Raw genomic sequence first — 17,820 nt, forward strand, 5'->3', positions numbered from 1 at the left:
TGTGGCTGAATCCAGGCCAGACAACACCCTCTTCTCCCTCGTGCAGGTGAATAAGAGTCAGACTATACCCCCTTCTCCCCCGTATGCCTGAATCAGGATTGGGTCCCATCCCCTTCTCACCCATGCTGAATTGGGGGGTCTGACTGCTCCCTGTCCCCCTGTTTGTGGCCCACCCCAGACACTAGATCAGGGCCACAGGCCACATCTGACCCACAGAAGGAATGGACACTACTAATTGGACCTCCCGGAGAAAAAAGTTGAGCACCACTGGTTTAGGCTCTAGGCACAAGGATAAATAATCATAAATTTCACCGTCAGTAATTATCTAACATGCTGTAATCCCCCCCTATAACTCTCAAGAAAATTACCCTGTCCATCTGTCTCTCCCACCACTGCTATCCTATCATCTTTTTCCCTTTTCATCTCTAAATTGCAATGGAGTAGACTAATACTATATTTACTTGCTCTCCACTAAATCCCCATTAGTCAATTTGCTGTTTTCTATGCTTGGCTCTTAGAAATATTGGCAGACATTTATTTCCGGGCAGGATATGCAACCTCCACTTTGTCTTCCTTATTCTCCAAGTATTCTTTTTTTGCTTCTTTTCCTTCCCCCTGCTCCTCCTTTAACTTCAGAGACCTTTCCTTCCTTTTTCTCCTCCTCTTGAGTCTTCTTTTTGCCCTTACCCTAATTCTGGTTGCCTGGATTAGACTATGTGTGCAATTGAATTGGTCCCTTACTTTAAAATATGCTTAGCTTTAAGAAAGCACGTCAGTTTTATATTTAGAGTAATATAGTTTTCTTATCAAATTTGTTGTGTTTTTTTCTTAAAGCGGTGTGCATATTTGAAGGCAGAACCTACTTTGAAGGTCAAAGAGAAACTGTCTATTCAAACTCAGGGGACTGTGTTCTGTTTGAGTGCAAGGTAAGAGCACCACTGATGAAAATTTTTTTCTTCCAATAGGCTTTTAAAAATGTCTGACAGAGTTTTGATGAATAAATATGTTGAAGTACAAATAGATCTCTTTTGAAAAGTGGCTATAGCAACATCATCATGGGGTCCAATATTTATTTTGTCTTTCTGATTTCTACATCAAATTTCATAAGTAAAAACATGATTTTACTCTGTGCCAACCTTGCAAATTCAACTAGAGATTTGACTGTCTAGCTTTATTCTTTTCTTCTCATACATCATCATCATCATCATCATCAGTAATAAATATCTTTCAGGCCGTATTATGCTCTCATTTACAACAGTGTAATTCTATTTTATTTCAATTATGTGCTCAGCTACAAGGGTAGTAGAAGTGTAGTGAGAGCAAAATTTAGACTGCAGGATACTTCCAGCTGATGATGATCAGGGACCCTAGTTTTCTCTGTTAAAAAAATTTAAAATTCTCTGATTAAAAATCTCCAAATCTGTGTTTTCCCACCGTTAAAATGAAATACCACTATATGTATAGGTATCAGTTAAATGGATTTATTGATATATTTACAATTTATCAATAAATCCATTTAACTGATCTATTTACCATTTCTACACACTTTGGAAGTTTACCAGTGCCTCAACCATTACAATAAAATAAATTCAAAATACCTAGTTTTTTTGGCATTTGATTTTGTTTTTTTTTATCATGGAAAATCAGAGCTCCCCCGTCTTCTTCATTCACCAAGATGTCAGTCAAACTGTGGCTCCCCCCACCTGTTGCTTTGTGGTGCTGAGCAACCCTTATGCTTTTGCCTCTCATTTCTAAGCCACAGCCTCCCAAGCCTTACCAGTACCCCACACCCCCAGCTTGCAGCTCCTGCCTACCCCCAACTTGCTCCCTCCTGGTGGCAGCTTTCCCATTGCACGAGAACACGAATCTGACTGTGGCTGTCCTTCCTGCTGTTTTGTAGCACTGAGCAGCCCTGCTGGTACCTTGCCCATACTGGTGTTGCTCACTCCCAAGCTACAGCCCCCTCAGCCTTGCCAGTGCCCCTTTTTGTCCCATGCTTTACTGTCCCCCAGCCAAGGGAAGCCTGGCATCAGGCAGGGCAGATGGGAGAGAAGAGGGGAAGAAAGGGGAGGATGAAAAAGAGGAGGGGAAGAGGGAGGGAGGTAGAACAGGATGGGCATGCAGCAGGGGCCATCCATGGGGCGGATCTGCCCCAGCCACCTTTTAGCCCCCGCTGAGTGGGGACTACAGCTGCCTGCCCACTGCCCCCATGCAAGTCCCCAGCACACTGCAGTCCCTGCCCCACTACCCTTGCCTGCTGCTCCTGGGCACTTGCTGCCCAAATGGTTTCAGATGGCAGTAGTGGCTGCAGCACAGTGTGTTCTGATGGAGACAGGCTGCCCCTAACAGTTGCAGGCTCACCTGTCACCACTGCAGATTCCAGATGTTCTGGCTGAAGCACTGCTGCCCCTGAGCTTTTTGACAGACTCGCTGCCACCATCTGGAACCATCTGGGTGGTGAGCTCCCTGGATCCTTTGGGGATCTGTGCCAGGAGGGAGTGAGCAGGGCCAGGTGCTGAGGGGAGGTATGTGCACAGTCTGGAGTAAAACCATGGCTGCAACCAGGCAGGGTTGCTAATCTAAGCTTTTTTTTTTTTTACTGACAATTTGCAAACTTTTTACTGGCAACCAAACTTGTTTAACTATTATGGGTGTTAAACCCCTAATTTTGAGCCTGGGCCTTGCCTAGGGTCTGGCAGAAGGATTACTTTTACATTACACAAAACATATGTCAGTAAAACCATGTGTTAAAAAAAAGTTTGTCAGTAAAAAGTTTGCAGACTTGTCAGTAAAAAAAAAAAAAATTGCCTTGTGTTGGCACCCCTGCTCTCCTTCTTTACATAAGACAGATGCATGAAATTCTTCAACTTCACGCTGATCCATGCAGATCTATAGATGGCAGCTAGAGACAGAGCAGTGTCCCCTTGAATGTTTTGCACCATGCAGTATTTAGCTGTGATGTACATTTCCATTATGAAAAGGAAAATCTTAAGATGTCACCATGAGGCTTAATCTTTATCACAGGGGTGGGAAAAATGGCAGGTCCAGTCAGCAGATCCACTTCCCAGCAGTCCTTACCTGCATGGCTGGGGCTGGTCTCCATGGGTACTCTAGCTGCAGCTGCAGCTGCAGCTGCACTGTGATAGTGCAAGGCTGGGGTTGCCATGGAGACCGGTCCCAGCCACTCTGGCAGCATGGCAGGGCAGGGGACTACTTTGGAGTTGCTGGGATCTTGTGGCAGGAGCAGCTTGGTGTGGGGCCAGGTTAGAGCTGCTATCTGCTGCCTGTGTACCCCTGCCTGGAGCGTGTAGGCTGCAGATCGTGGCTCTGACTCAGCTCCTTGGAGCAGTGATAGCATGGTTCCGAGACAGGGCAAGGCCATGATCTTCTACTTGTGCGCACCTTCCTGGAGTATGCAGGTAGCAGATCACAGCTTTGCTGTGGCCCCAGACCAAGCTGCTTCCACTGCAAGATCTGAGCAGCTCCAGAGCACCCCCTTGCCCTGCCCTGCTGTAGGTCCTGCCAGCGTGGCTGGGGCTGGTCTCTGTGGCAATCCCAGCCTTGTGCTGTCACAGCACAGATGTGGCTGAGGCTGCCATGGAGACTAGCCCCAGCCATGTCGGCAGGGGTTGCTGGGAAATGGAGTCTACTGCTGGCTGGATCAATCTGCGTCCCTCCCTGCCGCCCCTCCCTCCCCACTTCTTAGGTTTATCACCTCTGACTCAATATCCATTATGTACTGTTGAGTTAAAGAGGTGATAAATATTAAACTTTGCAAAAATTGTTCTGAGTTACAGCTGGGAAGTGCACTTCTGTCTGCACCCCAGGTAGTGCAGCTGTGTTCTCTGTCCTTCACCAGTTCCTGCAGCTTCTTTCCCATGATACAGATTCAGTCAAACTCAGCTTGTTTGTGTTTTTTAGACGGGTGATTTTTTTAATGGAATTTATATGGGCATTTTTAACCCATTTTTTACAAGTTTATATAAATTTATGTAGTCACTAACCCCTGAAGGAGAGGGAAGGGCTATTTGTTGACTGCAGTGTTGCCTGTGACATTGAATTGAACTACCATACATAAGAGAACAAATCCCACCAGGTCTTTTCTGTCAAACAGAAAGATAAGCCTTTGCCCCCAAACCTTGGCTCCTCAAGGTTATGGATATTAGATAGACATTATGGTAGATTACACTTCAGGCTCAGTGCCAAGATGAGTGTGTTCCCTGACTCAACTAGGATTTTTCCTCACTCTTTGGCAAGAGTGCCTGTGCTCTCAGACCTCCCTTTCACCTGCTCCAGACCTGTTTACTGGGTCACTTTGTAGCTGTAGGAACTGTGATTATTTTTTTCCAAGAGATGCATTTTAGAAAGTAGGGCTAGAGACCAAGGTCTGGAAATTGGGAGTATTTGTCAGTCTGTGTGGCACCTTAACTTGCTTGACTAGTAGCTATGAAATCAGCTTGAGTTAGGAAGGGAGAGCCTAATCAATCATGAGGAAATAAATTCTGGAGTTATTTTGGAAATATGGTTGAATAAGTCATATAGTTTTGAGGGTTGTGAAAAAGGGGTTCGTGGTACAAATACTGTTGGTGACCAGTTTGTTCATAATTGTCAGTCATAAAAGCCACCTGATGCTCCTTTGTACTTATTATAGTTAGCAATTATGATACCATTTAGTGAAGATGATGGTCAGCATATCTGTTACTTAGGCAATATGCAGATTTGCCCTTGGGTGACAACACCCACAATTAAAGTCCCTGGGCCTGAGAGTGATTCAGAGAAACAGAATTAAGAGTCTAGGATTCTTACTCATTCAGTGAAGAAGATTTAGGTGGCCACAAAAAGTCATTTAAGTGCCCCAAAGCTAAGCAAGAAGCTGCCCAGAGCCAGATAATAAGAAACAGAAAACACAGAGGTACATCTGAACAAGTGCCCTGTCCAGGGTGTAGGTGCCTGATTCTGGGATGAATGTTAGATACTTCTGTTCTCTCAAAATACAGGGTTTCTGACCTCCTCTGGTTGTATTTTTAGGTGCTATGCTTTGGACTGAACTCTGTCCTGGTGATGTGTTAGACATGCTCTGACCCTGACCATGCCTGTTGGATTGGGCCCCTCCAAGACTGTAGGCGGAAAAGTACTGCTTTGCATCTGGCTCATAAGGGAAGTTTGGCAGGAGATAGGTACTCAGCTGCTCAGACTGGGATGCATCTAAACATGCCCAGAAACCTAATTTTAGGCACCTACTGATTGTTGCAGTCTAAATTGTAGGCCCCAAATAAATTTGAGAGTTTTGATATCTAAGGTCTTTTGTAGCTGCTACAACTGCACTGATTAAAAAAAAAGAGAAAGAAAGCAAATGAGATGACACAAATTTTGAATTTCAAATATTGAAATATGTGTAGTTATTGCTTCCAAGAATGCAATAGTAGGAATTGCATTTCAAAATGGCAAGTCAGATGTTGTCAGATGTTCAAATAAAATAGGAACCCATGGGTAGATACTGTTTTATTACCTGTGGGCTTTAGCTCATTAATAAACTACAATTAATGACCCTTATTCAAGAGGGACTTGATGATGATGCAGAGATGCTGATTTCTTGATTGTAGGCAAATGCTAATGTAGGGAATTAGTTCAAGTTTCAGTTGTGCACATAGTATCCATTTTTATTTTCTGGGTTGCTGCACTTGCATCTGTTGCAGAAACATGTACTTTTCAAGTGAATTATTAAAATTAAATGAACAAAATTTGTTCACCTGAGCATTCTAATATATGCCCTTTTTTTCATTAGGGAAGAGTTTTGAACATTTCATATGATATGTGGTATATAGTTTCATGACTGTTTAAATGTTTGTGAATCAGATTTGGGTTTTGTATGCCGAGTCACAGAAGATGAATATCAAAATTAAGCAGTGGTTTCTGACAGTTATCATTCTGGTTGCAGTGTTTTACTTTCACATTTTATGATGGAAAAATAATTTAATATTTAAACAACAAATACATAATTATTATTTTAATAGCATGCGTAGTATGTTAAGCACTTTTCGCACAAATAAAAATAGGAAGTTATTGCCACAAGGAGTCCACATATTAATATTTTTTATATTTCAAAAGGTACTTCATTAAGAAATTATGGTGCCATGATCTATTCCTTTGCCATTTCAAGATTAGTTTCCAAATGTTTACAAATAGAATGCATTGTAGTGATCTGAAGTTGGTGCACAGTACAGTAGCCTGCCTGTTAGGTGCAGTATCTCTCTGTGAACACATTACATTGATTATTGTGAGACCTATTACATTGATCTGTGCTGACTGCCTGTGGATATACAGATGAGGTTTAATGAGTTAGTTTTGACCTTTGAAGTCCTAAATGGCTTGACACCTGCCTACTTGAGGAACTTTCTCGCTTCTTATACCCTACCACTGTCTTTCTCCTTGGGCTATAATTCAGTAGTTGAGACCGGGGAGGGGGGGCAAGGATCAGGGAAGGAAAGGGTGGCTCAAGGCAGAACTTCCTTGAGATGAGAAAAAAAATCCATCTGCTTCTGACAGAGCATTTGTTGTCAAAAGTTGGTTTTAAAACCCCCACCTCAGTCTGTTCAGTCTGTAGCAAAGTTAATTGCTGACTTTCTAGGCATGGGTTTATGAAGAGCTTTTGAGGACACAAAAGTTGTTTAAGGGATAATTTTTGGGAAGATGAGAAGTGTATTGTTGAAAAAATTTCTAGAGATTCAGTGTAGGTTCCTGCTGATTTTTGTTGTTTCATCATGCTTTCAAGGAGGTTTCAAAGGCTCTAGGAGTTTGGAACTGGGTATCTTTTGTTGCCTGTCCATTATATATCTAAATACTTGCATTTAATTTGATTTATTAACTGTATTTATCATCACATAGTATTCACTAATGACCTATATTTTACAGGATCACAAAATGCAGCGTGTTCCAAAATCTGGCTGTCCAGCTTTGAATTGCCCAGAGTCTCAACAAATCTCTTTGTCTCACAGTTGCTGCAAAGTCTGTAAAGGTAAGAAAATAGCAAGATCCACATAGGCTTAGTGTAATCTTCAGTATTTATAGTTAACATCTGGGTTTTTTACTTTTAGGTAGGACACCTTTTTCATCTTTGTGAAAATGAATAAATGACTTGCACATCAAGATGTTTGAAAATTGTTTGAATGATTTGTAATAGTGTAATTTCTGTTGAAAGGGACTGCCAGAATTCATGCATTTCACTTCAAAAAAATCACTGAAGAAGAGGATGAGGCACAAAGGAGAAATCCTAAGAAACTTTACCTGATTGGTGTCACCAGCTTTAAAGTGCTTCATTTTCTGTCCCATCCTAAAGACAGTGAGATTGTGAAACAGAGATTTCTCCAATCTTTTTGGCCTATGTCTTTGTGGGCACAGTGTGCTTTACTATTATTCCTTGGAAAATGGTAGCAATTTAGTATAATTTTGCCCTTTTCTTAACAGTTATAGGTTGCATTCTGAGTGTAGGAGCAAAAACTTTAGGAGCTGTTTTGTCCTGTATATCTCAACCTTTTACATACAGACTAATTTTTACAAAAGGGCACTGATGTAAGGAACTGTTGCAGTTCTTTCGCCACCTATTTTAATCCAGGGTAATACTGATACTCTCCCCCATCCCAACTGCAAGGAGCTATATCTTTAAAAGTCTTACCCCATTTCTTTAATAGTTATAGGCCAATCAGTCTTACCTTGGTCCTTGGGAAGACCTTTGAGAAAATTATCAAGGAGTACATCTGCAAAGGTCCAGCAGGGGAGGTAATGCTCAGGGGCAACCAACATGGGTTCATTGAGGGCAGATCCTGCCTGACTAACCTGTTTTTTTTTATGATCAGGTCACAAAGTCCCTGGATGAGGGTGGATGTCGTCTTCCTGAACTGTGAGAAAGCCTTTGACACGGTTTCTCACCACATCCTCCTAAAAACTAGGTGACTGCGGCATTGATGCCTACACAGTCAGATGGGTGGCAAATTGGCTAGATGGTTGCACCCAGAGAGTAGTGGTGGACAGGTCATTTTCCACCTGGAGGGATGTGGGCAGTGGAGTCCCCCAGACCTCTGTCCTGGGGCCTGTACTATTCGATATCTTTATCAGTGATCTGGATGTGGGTGTGAAATGCACGATGTCCAAATTCGCTGATAACACCAAGTTGTGGGGCGAGATGGGCACACTGGAGGGGAGGGACAGAATCCAGCTAGATACAGACAAATTACCAAGGTGGGCAGATGAGAATAGGATGGAATTCAATGAAGAGAAGTGCAAGGTGCTGCATCTAGGGACAAGGAACCAGCAACACACGTATAGGCTGGGGAACACCCTTCTTGTCAACATAGTGGCAGAAAGGGATCGTTGTTGACTCTAGGATGAACATGAGCTGCCAATGCAAGGAAGAGGTCAGTAAGGCTAACCACACCTTGTCGTGCATCTACAGATGCATCACAAGCAGGTCCAGGGAGGAGATCCTTTCCCGCTATGAAGCATTTGTCAGGCCACAGTTGGAGTACTGTGTCCAGTTCTGGGCACTGCATTTCAAGAGGGATGTAGCTAGCATTGAGAGGGTCCAGAGGAGGGCCACTCACATGGTCAAGGGGCAGCAGGGCTAGAGAGGCTAAAGAGCTTGAACCTATTCAGCCTCCACAAGAGAAGGCTGAGAGGGGATCTGGTGGCCATTTACAAACTCACCAGGGGGGACCTATGGGAATTGGGGGAGGCTATGTTCCCCTGGGCAGCACCGGGGCTTACTAGGAATAATGGCCACAAATTGTTAGAGAGAAGGTTCAGGCTGGACATCAGGAGACATTACTTTACAGTTAGGGCTGCCAGGCTCTGGAATGGGCTCCCAAGTGAGGTGATACTCTCTCCTACCTTAGGACTCTTCAAGACGAGTCTGGACAGATATTTGGCTGGGGTGATATGACCCTGGCACCCATTCCTGCCCGGGGCAAGGGGCCGGAGCTGATGATCTGTTTAGGACCCTTCTGACCCTAAGCACTATGATACTATGATTCTGTTTTTTTAATACTGCTGATATACATATATTGGTTTGTAATCTAAGACAATATATTGATCTCTGGAAAAATGTACATTTATTTTTCTGTAATGCTAAGGTTCTGATATAAGCCAGTAAAAGGCAGAAAATTCAATACGATGATTGTTTCTTTGTTCTTAACTTAGGCTTTGTAAGGAAGACAAAAAGACAAATCTTTGGCAGTTATTTTATTTCAGATACAGGGACAAATATTGGTTTTGAAATGCATGTAACATCATCAATAGCAATGGGAGTTATGAATGGCCCTTAACATTGCTAAGAATGTAGGGTTTTTGCTGCTGACCATCCTGTTTCGTATGACAGCAGTGTAATTTTTATTTTTTATGGTAAATTGTAAAATAAAATTGCGTGCTCGTTAACAGGATGTAAAATTTATATGGAGAGTGGGAGTACTACTGTACTTTAAAAAAAGTTTGCCTATGATACCTAACTAGTTCATGGAATTAGCATTATGATCATGTCAGCAATTCTAAGTATACTCTGTCTTTATTGTTGATATTACTTATTTTATATTAATCCACCTAGTTTTCACTCCTTCTGACTAGCCTCATACAAGAAAGCAACCTCTCTTCTGACCTTACCCCTTAGCAGATTCTGGTTTTTATTTTTCTGTTGTTAATGGTAACCTAATTACTGTTGCACTAAAGATGATCCACAGGAGCAAGCAAAAAAAGGCAGAACTGGGTGCATCTACACAAGACACAAACAGTGCTAATACGCTACTGTGCAGTATTATTAGGCTACTGATCAGTAACTATGGTTACTACACATTTATTTATTACTTGATTATACAAATACTAAATAAATGTGCAGTAACGACTGCATTAATGAACAAGTAGACATGCCCACTGGGAAGTAAGGAGAGAGAACTTCACTTACGCAAGCATCCAGATCACTGTTACATGATGAGAGACCTGTGTTTGTCTGGTAGCATCTTCACTTCAGTTTATAGTCATGAGCCCTTCAAGTTCTATACATTGCATTGCAGGTGCCTTTACAAGAAAGCAGGAACTGTAATAACAAAGGATCATTGTTTGACTAAACCTAAAGCCACTGTTAAAAAAATTGCAGCAAATTTAGTCATTGAACAAAAATAAAAGAACAAGAGAACAGTGGGGCAGCCCAACTGCACAAACTTATGTAGAGTGTAGAAATTGTACAGGAGCTTCAAATCTGTGACCACAGATTCATCATAGTGGAAAAGAGGCTCACAAAGTATAGCAATACTGTGACATTAGATAGCAAGATAATTTTTTGAATTAAAAAAAAACAACTATTGCATGAGGGGGTGAGGAGACTGATTTCACATCCACCAGTTTGGCAAAAGGGTACAGAAACATAAAAAATATTCTTAATTAAGGCCCAGTAGAAAACAGTCTTTCTTTGGGGAAAAGAAGGAATGAAAGGAAAAGGGACCAGAAACAGATGAATTCATTTCTTATTAAACTTTTCTAAAGTAGAAAGTAGCAGGGAATTGATTTAGTATAATACCCTGTTGAGACTTGAAGGGAGAAGATATAGAAAACAAAATAAGTTAACCTGAACCAAAGGTCTTTATGAAAGATAGAAGGATATTAGAAATGTACCTGGGAAACAAGAAGTACGAGGAAAAAAAATAGTACCATTTAGTAAATAAATTACGGAATTTCTTTTTTTAGAGCTGAATTTTTAAAAGAAAAATGAAGATACTGTTTGAACCATTAAGAACTAAGGGAGATTCTGTATAAAAACTTTCTCTTTGATAAGGTAATTTAAATAAGCCACCTATGAGCCATCAGATGTAGTTTTTTCTCATCATTGACCTGAGCTGGAGTTAACCTGGAGGTCTAGAAGTGAATGTATATTGTAGCTACTCTGCAAGATGCTACATACTTGTTATCAAAAGGCAACTGCTTATCCTCTGGAGAGCAGGAGATGCTGTGCTGAAAGGAATTGTATGGCCTAACTTGAGAAAACACTGGAATGTTAAAGATGGTTTTGTAATCTTTGGTTTCTTTTTAACCATCCATCACTTCTGTTCTCATACAGGCCATGACTTTTGTTCTGAAGGACATAACTGCATGGAGCATTCTGTCTGTAGGAATCTAGAGGACAGAGCCGTCTGTAGTTGTCAAGATGGTTTCAGAACCCTTCGGGAAGACAATGCCTACTGTGAAGGTAATCCTTTGTAAAGGTAGCTGAGCTGTATAAATTACTCTAAATTATTTCCATTAAGAACATATTAATTCACAAATGGTCAAAATGATAGGCTCATTAAATGTAGTGAATGTAATTTGCATATATTAATTGGTGAAAATAATTATCTCTCAAATTAAGTTTTTTTAATATCTGATCGGTGTCAAAGCTGTAAATTAATTTGGCTGAATTTTTGAAGTAGAAGCATACTTCCACTGTACAATCTGCCCCTGTTTTCATTATAAGCCAATACTCAGATAACATAAAAGTTATACATTAGAATAGCATTTTAATATAGCTTTTAATTATTTCTTTACCTTGCCAGTTTTCCATATCCATGTAGTAAGGAAACAAACACGTCCTGCCAGGAATGTTCAGCCTCCATAGTTTGTTTTTGACTTGCTCACACAATTCTAAGTAATAAAAATATCTAACCTGTTGCATGGCATATGAGTATCAGCAAGTAATACCTTTTCCAACTTGCCTTCTTTGCTCCCACCATCTACATATGTCTTTCTCATGGGGATCGTGATTCTTGAAATATGCATTCACTGTCCCCATTCTTAAGTGTCTATCAGTTTATGGCCCTCAGGTTGTAAGCATTTTGGGATTGATTCTTTGGCTGAACTTTGCACACAATCATACCTGTAACTGTGTTTCTATAAGTAGTCCATAGTCTTTAACAAGACTCCTCACTTGTAGACTTACTTGTGTACATAAGAACGTACACTAGAATTGGCCTGTACAATTAATTTTGTATCTTGGAGGTGCTGCTTAGTCCATGTTACACTCCTCCCAATTGAGTGTAGTATATCCATGTTCACGCAACACTAAAAAAACAGGTTGTGTGATAGTATCAGTTAGACTGTCCCCAAGATTTGCTTATGTCCCCAAGCACTGCCTCTGGTTGGGTGAGGGAGTGGCTCTCTGGAGACAGCCCAGTATATATGATGATACTGCTGTTGGTCACAGTAAGTTCACCATCTAGAGTTGACCATGTACCATGAAAAAGAAAATATCTTGTCTTGATTAAGCATTTGAAGAACAGTGGCTACGGAGCTGAGCTTGCTGCCAGCCCTATGTGCCAGATGGGGCCACAGACCAATCCATCATGTTGGGTTTAGGGCCATGTGATGTGCCTGACCCTGTGCAAGCAGGTCTGGGCCATGTGTTGGGCTTCATCCAGCCTAGCAGGTCTGGGGCTGCACAATGAGTCTGGGGCTTGCAGTCTGAGAGCACGCTGAGTCTGAGACTGCCTTCTGGCTTTGGAACCACATGCTGGGTCTGATCCCATGCACTGGCTTTGGAATCACATGCCAAGTCTAGGATCATGTGCTGGTTCTGAAACCATGTGCAGTATCTGACCTGTCACAGCCTCAGAGCCAACACTGGGTCCTAGACTTGGTGCATCAGGTCTAACAGCACATGGTTTTGGAGCTAGCATGTGGCATTGGACCTGGCATGCCAGAGCTGTGGATGTGTGCTAGGTCAGAATTGGCATACTGGCTCTGGCTGAGGACCAGCTCTGTGCTTCAGCTCTATCCAATGCGTGGATGGGGAGCAGGACTCCCCACAGGTCCAGAAAGTTTCTTGAGGGGTTGGGGAAGGTAGAGTGGTGGTAGTGTTGAATTGCCACAGTGCCCAGAGTTGTAGTTGTAGAAATCAAGCAGAAGTTATGGCAGTGCAGTCTTGCAGGATATAAATGGACATTGCCTAACATCGCCTTTGTATTGCCATAAATACATTTTAAGGGAACACAAATGGCAAGCAGATGTCTATATCCATGTCAGTGGCACAACAAAAGGTAGTGTTTAAAGAATGCTACTTTATGGCAATGGATGTCTAGTTGCTCTGGGGTGGGAGAATGTGGGTGATCTGGAGCTGCTCATCCTCTCTAGGCACCCTGGGCAGGTGCTCCAGGTTCTTGAGGGGCCCACTCTTGTGGACTTTGGGAACTCCCACACAGGATCAGGCCCTTCAAGCCCTAGGAACACCTTCCCAGCTTTCACTGCTTCTGAAGCTGACCCCCAATGCCTTTCTGCAAGTGAGAAAAATTGGGGTTCCCCACTTAGAGACCCACCTTAGGATCTCCAGGAGCCCATTTCTGTAAGCAGGAAAGCCTGTGCAGATCCCAGCATGGATGCAGGTAACCTGGGGGATTTCAAACCTCCATACCAGGAGTTGTGTGGCCTGGTCTCCAGTTGGGACCTATGGTGGGTCCTGGGCCAACCCATGCTTCATGTTGAGGCACAGGGAGGTGTAGGTTCCAACAAGGAGATATGGGGTGGTCTGGAAGCCTGGGAATTCCCAAAGCCCTGTGCCTCCGCATGACACCTATGACTGAGCTTATTGGATATGTTTTCACTGTGATGGCAGAATGTTCAGTCACCCTGCTGAGGTAATAAGCCCTGCCCACTTATTCCTGCTTCATGTATATTAACTCCCAAAAGGAAGTGGAGAGGGAGGTGGTGCGGACAAACTGGAGTACCCAAAGCTGCTGCACTTAAACAGACCAGAAACCCAGGTCTTGAGCATAGTGTTTTCTGTAGGGCATCCATGCTGCCTTCTAGGGTCGGGGGCAGAAGTGGGTGGGCAGGGCTTATTGCCTCAGTGTTGTTACTAAGCACTCCACCTCCATGATGTAGATATACTTTTAAGCACTACTACACACAAAATAATAGTAATAAATAGTAAGCAGTAGTTTAGCTATAAAGATTTATCCCTTGGGTTGAGGCATGAGGGGAGGCCACCCAACCCAGCCCAACCCAACCCAACCCAACCCAACCCAAAGAAACACCCAAAACAGAGCAAGCTGCACTCTGAATCTGGGAAGGCTGTATACATTTAGTCTGACCATTAAAAGGAATTTGGATCTTATCCTAGAAGGAACTTGTGTTCTTCCATGCTTTACAATGAGCTTAGATGCAATTATATTGGGTACCTCTGTATATTACAACAGAAGGCAGGACACTGCACTGCCTTCTGCCTGACTTCAGATGAATATGGCTAACCACTGCTCTCTATATTATAACATATAGCCTTCTCTTAGCAGAACTTTTGAAAGTCATTTAATTAAGGGCCAGAAATTCCTTTCTTATAGCTTGATTATAGCAGAACTTACTGTCCAGATCCAATTCTACCTCTAAAACATCTAACTGGTATTTACATCATTTTTAAACAGCTCAGGCACTAAACATGATGCTTTCCCACCTCAAGCAACAGCCAAGATTTCATTAAAATTCCTGGATTACTTATGTGTTCTTGTTTCGGTTTGATGAATTGACTAGACTTGGCATTCTGTGCATGCCCAGAAATCATCTAATGTACGGTGTTGTGATTCATTTGGGGAGGGGGGGGTGCAATTAAGTTGTGCATGAGTCCATGAATCTTTTGTTGGTACTATACAGAGTAACTGGTGCAGACATTGCTCCATATACCCTGGTGAGGGAGAGGTGCCATCACCTTTTTCCAGCAGCCTAATTGTTAGGACACTTGCCTATTAAATGGGTACTTAGATTCTTGGTCTCCTCAGCCATAGGTGAGTTTGAACCCGTTTCCAAATTTTCCAAGACAGTACTGTAAATATCAGCCCATGAACAAGGTGGGGTTGAGAGCGTTCTCTACTGTTATTGAAGTTAGGCTATTGGACAGCTAAAATGGGAAGATTTAGGGGCTAAAACAAGGGGATGCAAGGGATCATAGGTCTGTGGCCCAGTGAGATGGGCTCACTGGAAAACTGGGAGTCTGCCCTGAGTTTTAGCCTCTAAGGTAGATCTCAAAATGATGGAGTCTGCTAAGGCTATACAGAGGCTGTCCATTGAGAAAATGAAGAGTTATGTACTTCTATGGGTAGAAGAGATCTGCCTCTAGAGTTGAATAAGGCTCTCCACTGACAGCTCCATAAGAGGGCTCCATAATTCTATAGGGTAGAATAGGATCCATCTCTGGAGTCACTTAAGGCTGTCACTTAAGGCTTCCCATTGCCTGAATGGAAGAGCCTGGCTATTCTATGTGGTGGAATAGGGTTAGTTTATGGAAGCACACTAGGCTGCCTAGAATGGGAGGGTCTGTGCAGCTTTCTGGGTAAAATAGGATTCTTCTCTGGAGCTAGATAGAGGCTTGGGATGAGCAGGAGGCTAAGTCCTAAGACATCTTGTAGGCAGAATAGCAACTGGGTCTACATGTTCTAAAATCCATACTCTTATTCAGAGTTCTTGAAATTAGCTGTTCCGTGTATTGTTATGAGGTTGGGATAGGATTACTGGATGAAATTTGTGTTCCTTTGATCAAAGAGTTGCTGATATAAAGTGCCTCCCCCCTGACAGCAGATTCAAAATAATCTTGTTCAGATGCTGTTGATGGTTTGGTTTGTTTTTTGCCCACATGAGGCTCAATGTCTCTTCCTCCAAAACTGATCTTAATCATTTGGGATTTCTGCAGGGCACCCATTTCCCCTTTGACGCAGAAGTTACATTGAAAGAGTTTTAACTTTTGTAACTTGAAATCTTTGCCTCTGCCATGCTTGAACATTGGTAGGGGTCACCCTCAGAGTGGCTTCAGTGAGCTTGGAACAGGTACAAGTAGGTAAGATGTGTTTTTTCAGCAGTGCTCTTTTAAGTGCTGTGGAAGGAAAAGGGGTATACCTGTCTCTGCTGAAGTAATATGGCTTTCAGATAGCCTGTTGTCATAGTAACTGTGTAGCTGTAGGTGATGCATTGTGGTCCTTGAACCTGTGCTGTACCCATGCACTGTAAGATTCAGCTTCTGGCACTTTTCAAAGAATATGAATGGGAATATTTGTTGCTTGCTTCAGAGATTTCCTTCCCTTTGGAAGTATTTTGCCTGAAACCAGAATTTCTGATTTACAAATATTTATAGTTTCGTAGTTGGTAGGGTCAGAAGGGACCTGAGCAGATCATCAAGTCCGCCCCCCTGCCATGGCAGGAAAAAGTACTGGGGTCAAACGACCCCGGCAAGGTGTTTGTCTAGCCTTCTCTTAAAGACCCCCAGGGTAGGAGCCAGCACCACTTGGCTTGGAAGTTGGTTCCAGATCCTAGCCTCCCTGACAGTGAAATAGTGCCTTCTGTTGTCTGGTCTGAATCTACCCTCTGCCAGTTGTGACCGTTATTTTTATTTATTCTAAGGTGTTTGAAAATCTGCATTCAGAATCTGATTTTACTTTGTGTTGTCACAAAAATTCGTGTTGACTTACCTGGAAGAAAGAAGGGTAGTTTCAAGTAAAAAGTTAGGCTAATGCAGTCTTGTTTTCTGACCCAGTGAACCAAGTATGATCAAAGGAAAACAAGTCACTAAGACATTTGGTTATGGGGTTCCTCCTATACAGTCCCTCTTGTATGTGATCTCATATTATTTTCATAATTTTATGTCTTTTTATTGGGTACAGAGCTCGGGAACCTGCAGAGCAGTGAGAAGGAATGTTGGCATTTGAAGCAGAGCTGGGGATGTGGGAATTAGAAGAATATAGACAGGATAGGGGAGCTGATGAACTTGGAGAGAGAGAGGGGTTTGGCCATCTGATGAAGGATGAGGAAAAATACAGATACATCACAGGGCAGAGGAATTTGGGAGATCTGGGGGAGGAGAGGCTAGTGGGAGAGGAAAAATTGGAGGTGGGTTGGGGTATAGTAGAGGCAAGGATTCAGGCTACATGCCTGCTTAATTATTACACATTCTCCCCTCCCATTTTAAGCTGTGCCTTCTTCCTGCTACCCTTGTCCATGTCAGACCAGTTAGGAAGACAGCTTGCCATTCTCTGTCAGGCTAGGATCTGGAAGGAGGATAAACTTCACATAAAGGTGGAAATGTGTGAGTTAAGACCTGGGAGACCCTGTTCACCATGTGAACCAGCAGCTGAGTTATTCTTCACTGAAGAAGTCAGAGTGTGGACAAACAGACCACAAACAGATTTGGAGCAGCCGGGGAGTTGCTGATGAGGAGTGTGAAGCAAGTGCTAGGTTTAACAGCTGTGTGTGCGTGGTCCTGTCCCACATGATACAAGTGAGTTAAGCTGCCCCAGTTTTGACCCTGGATGAAGCAGACTTGAAGTTGGATCAGTTTTTCTAGATTTGTGTTGCTGCATGTTCATACACACAACTGTTACAGTGCAGAAGGCTTCCCTTTTTGAGGCTGCTCCAAGTGTATATTTGTCCATACTCTCAGCTTCTTTTCCTGCCTCTCTACAAGGATACCGAATACCTGAAGGACTAGACATGAAAACACGCACTTGAGATGAATGGAGCAGTTTATTCCTCTCAGAACTGCTGCTTCAGGCTGTATTCATCTCCAGGGTGTGTTCTCATTCTGGATGTTCAGTGATGCTTTGCGTCCTTCCAGAGTGGCCAAATGTAAATCTCTGGGTGAGATTGTTTAGAGCAGGGGTGGGCAAAATATGGCCCGCGTGCCGAATACGGCCTACCAGGCCATTCTGTCTGGCCACTCTTCTTGAACTCCCAACTCCCTGTGGTCATGGTCCCTGAGGGCTTGACCGACTAGCCTCTTGAGCTTGTCAAAGTCGGCTTTTCTGAAGTCAAGGACTTCTGTGTTGCTGACTGACTTGC

The 17,820-nt window shown here is 42.8% G+C and overlaps 1 protein-coding gene across 1 annotated transcript in view; it reads left to right on the forward strand.

Moving 5' to 3' along the window:
* NELL2 (neural EGFL like 2) overlaps window positions 1-17,820 on the forward strand; it is a gene marked incomplete at its 5' end in the record, with an annotated part of 258,597 nt that overhangs the window by 95,412 nt on the left and 145,365 nt on the right. Inside the window, 3 exons of the mRNA XM_019543949.1 lie at window positions 835-926; window positions 6,913-7,015; window positions 11,096-11,224. Coding sequence (XP_019399494.1) covers window positions 835-926; window positions 6,913-7,015; window positions 11,096-11,224 — 324 coding nt within the window. The remainder of the gene's footprint in view (window positions 1-834; window positions 927-6,912; window positions 7,016-11,095; window positions 11,225-17,820) is intronic.

Source organism: Crocodylus porosus, unplaced genomic scaffold (assembly GCF_001723895.1).
Source record: "Crocodylus porosus isolate Cpor-Errol unplaced genomic scaffold, CroPor_comp1, whole genome shotgun sequence".
NCBI classification, from domain to species: domain Eukaryota; kingdom Metazoa; phylum Chordata; order Crocodylia; family Crocodylidae; genus Crocodylus; species Crocodylus porosus.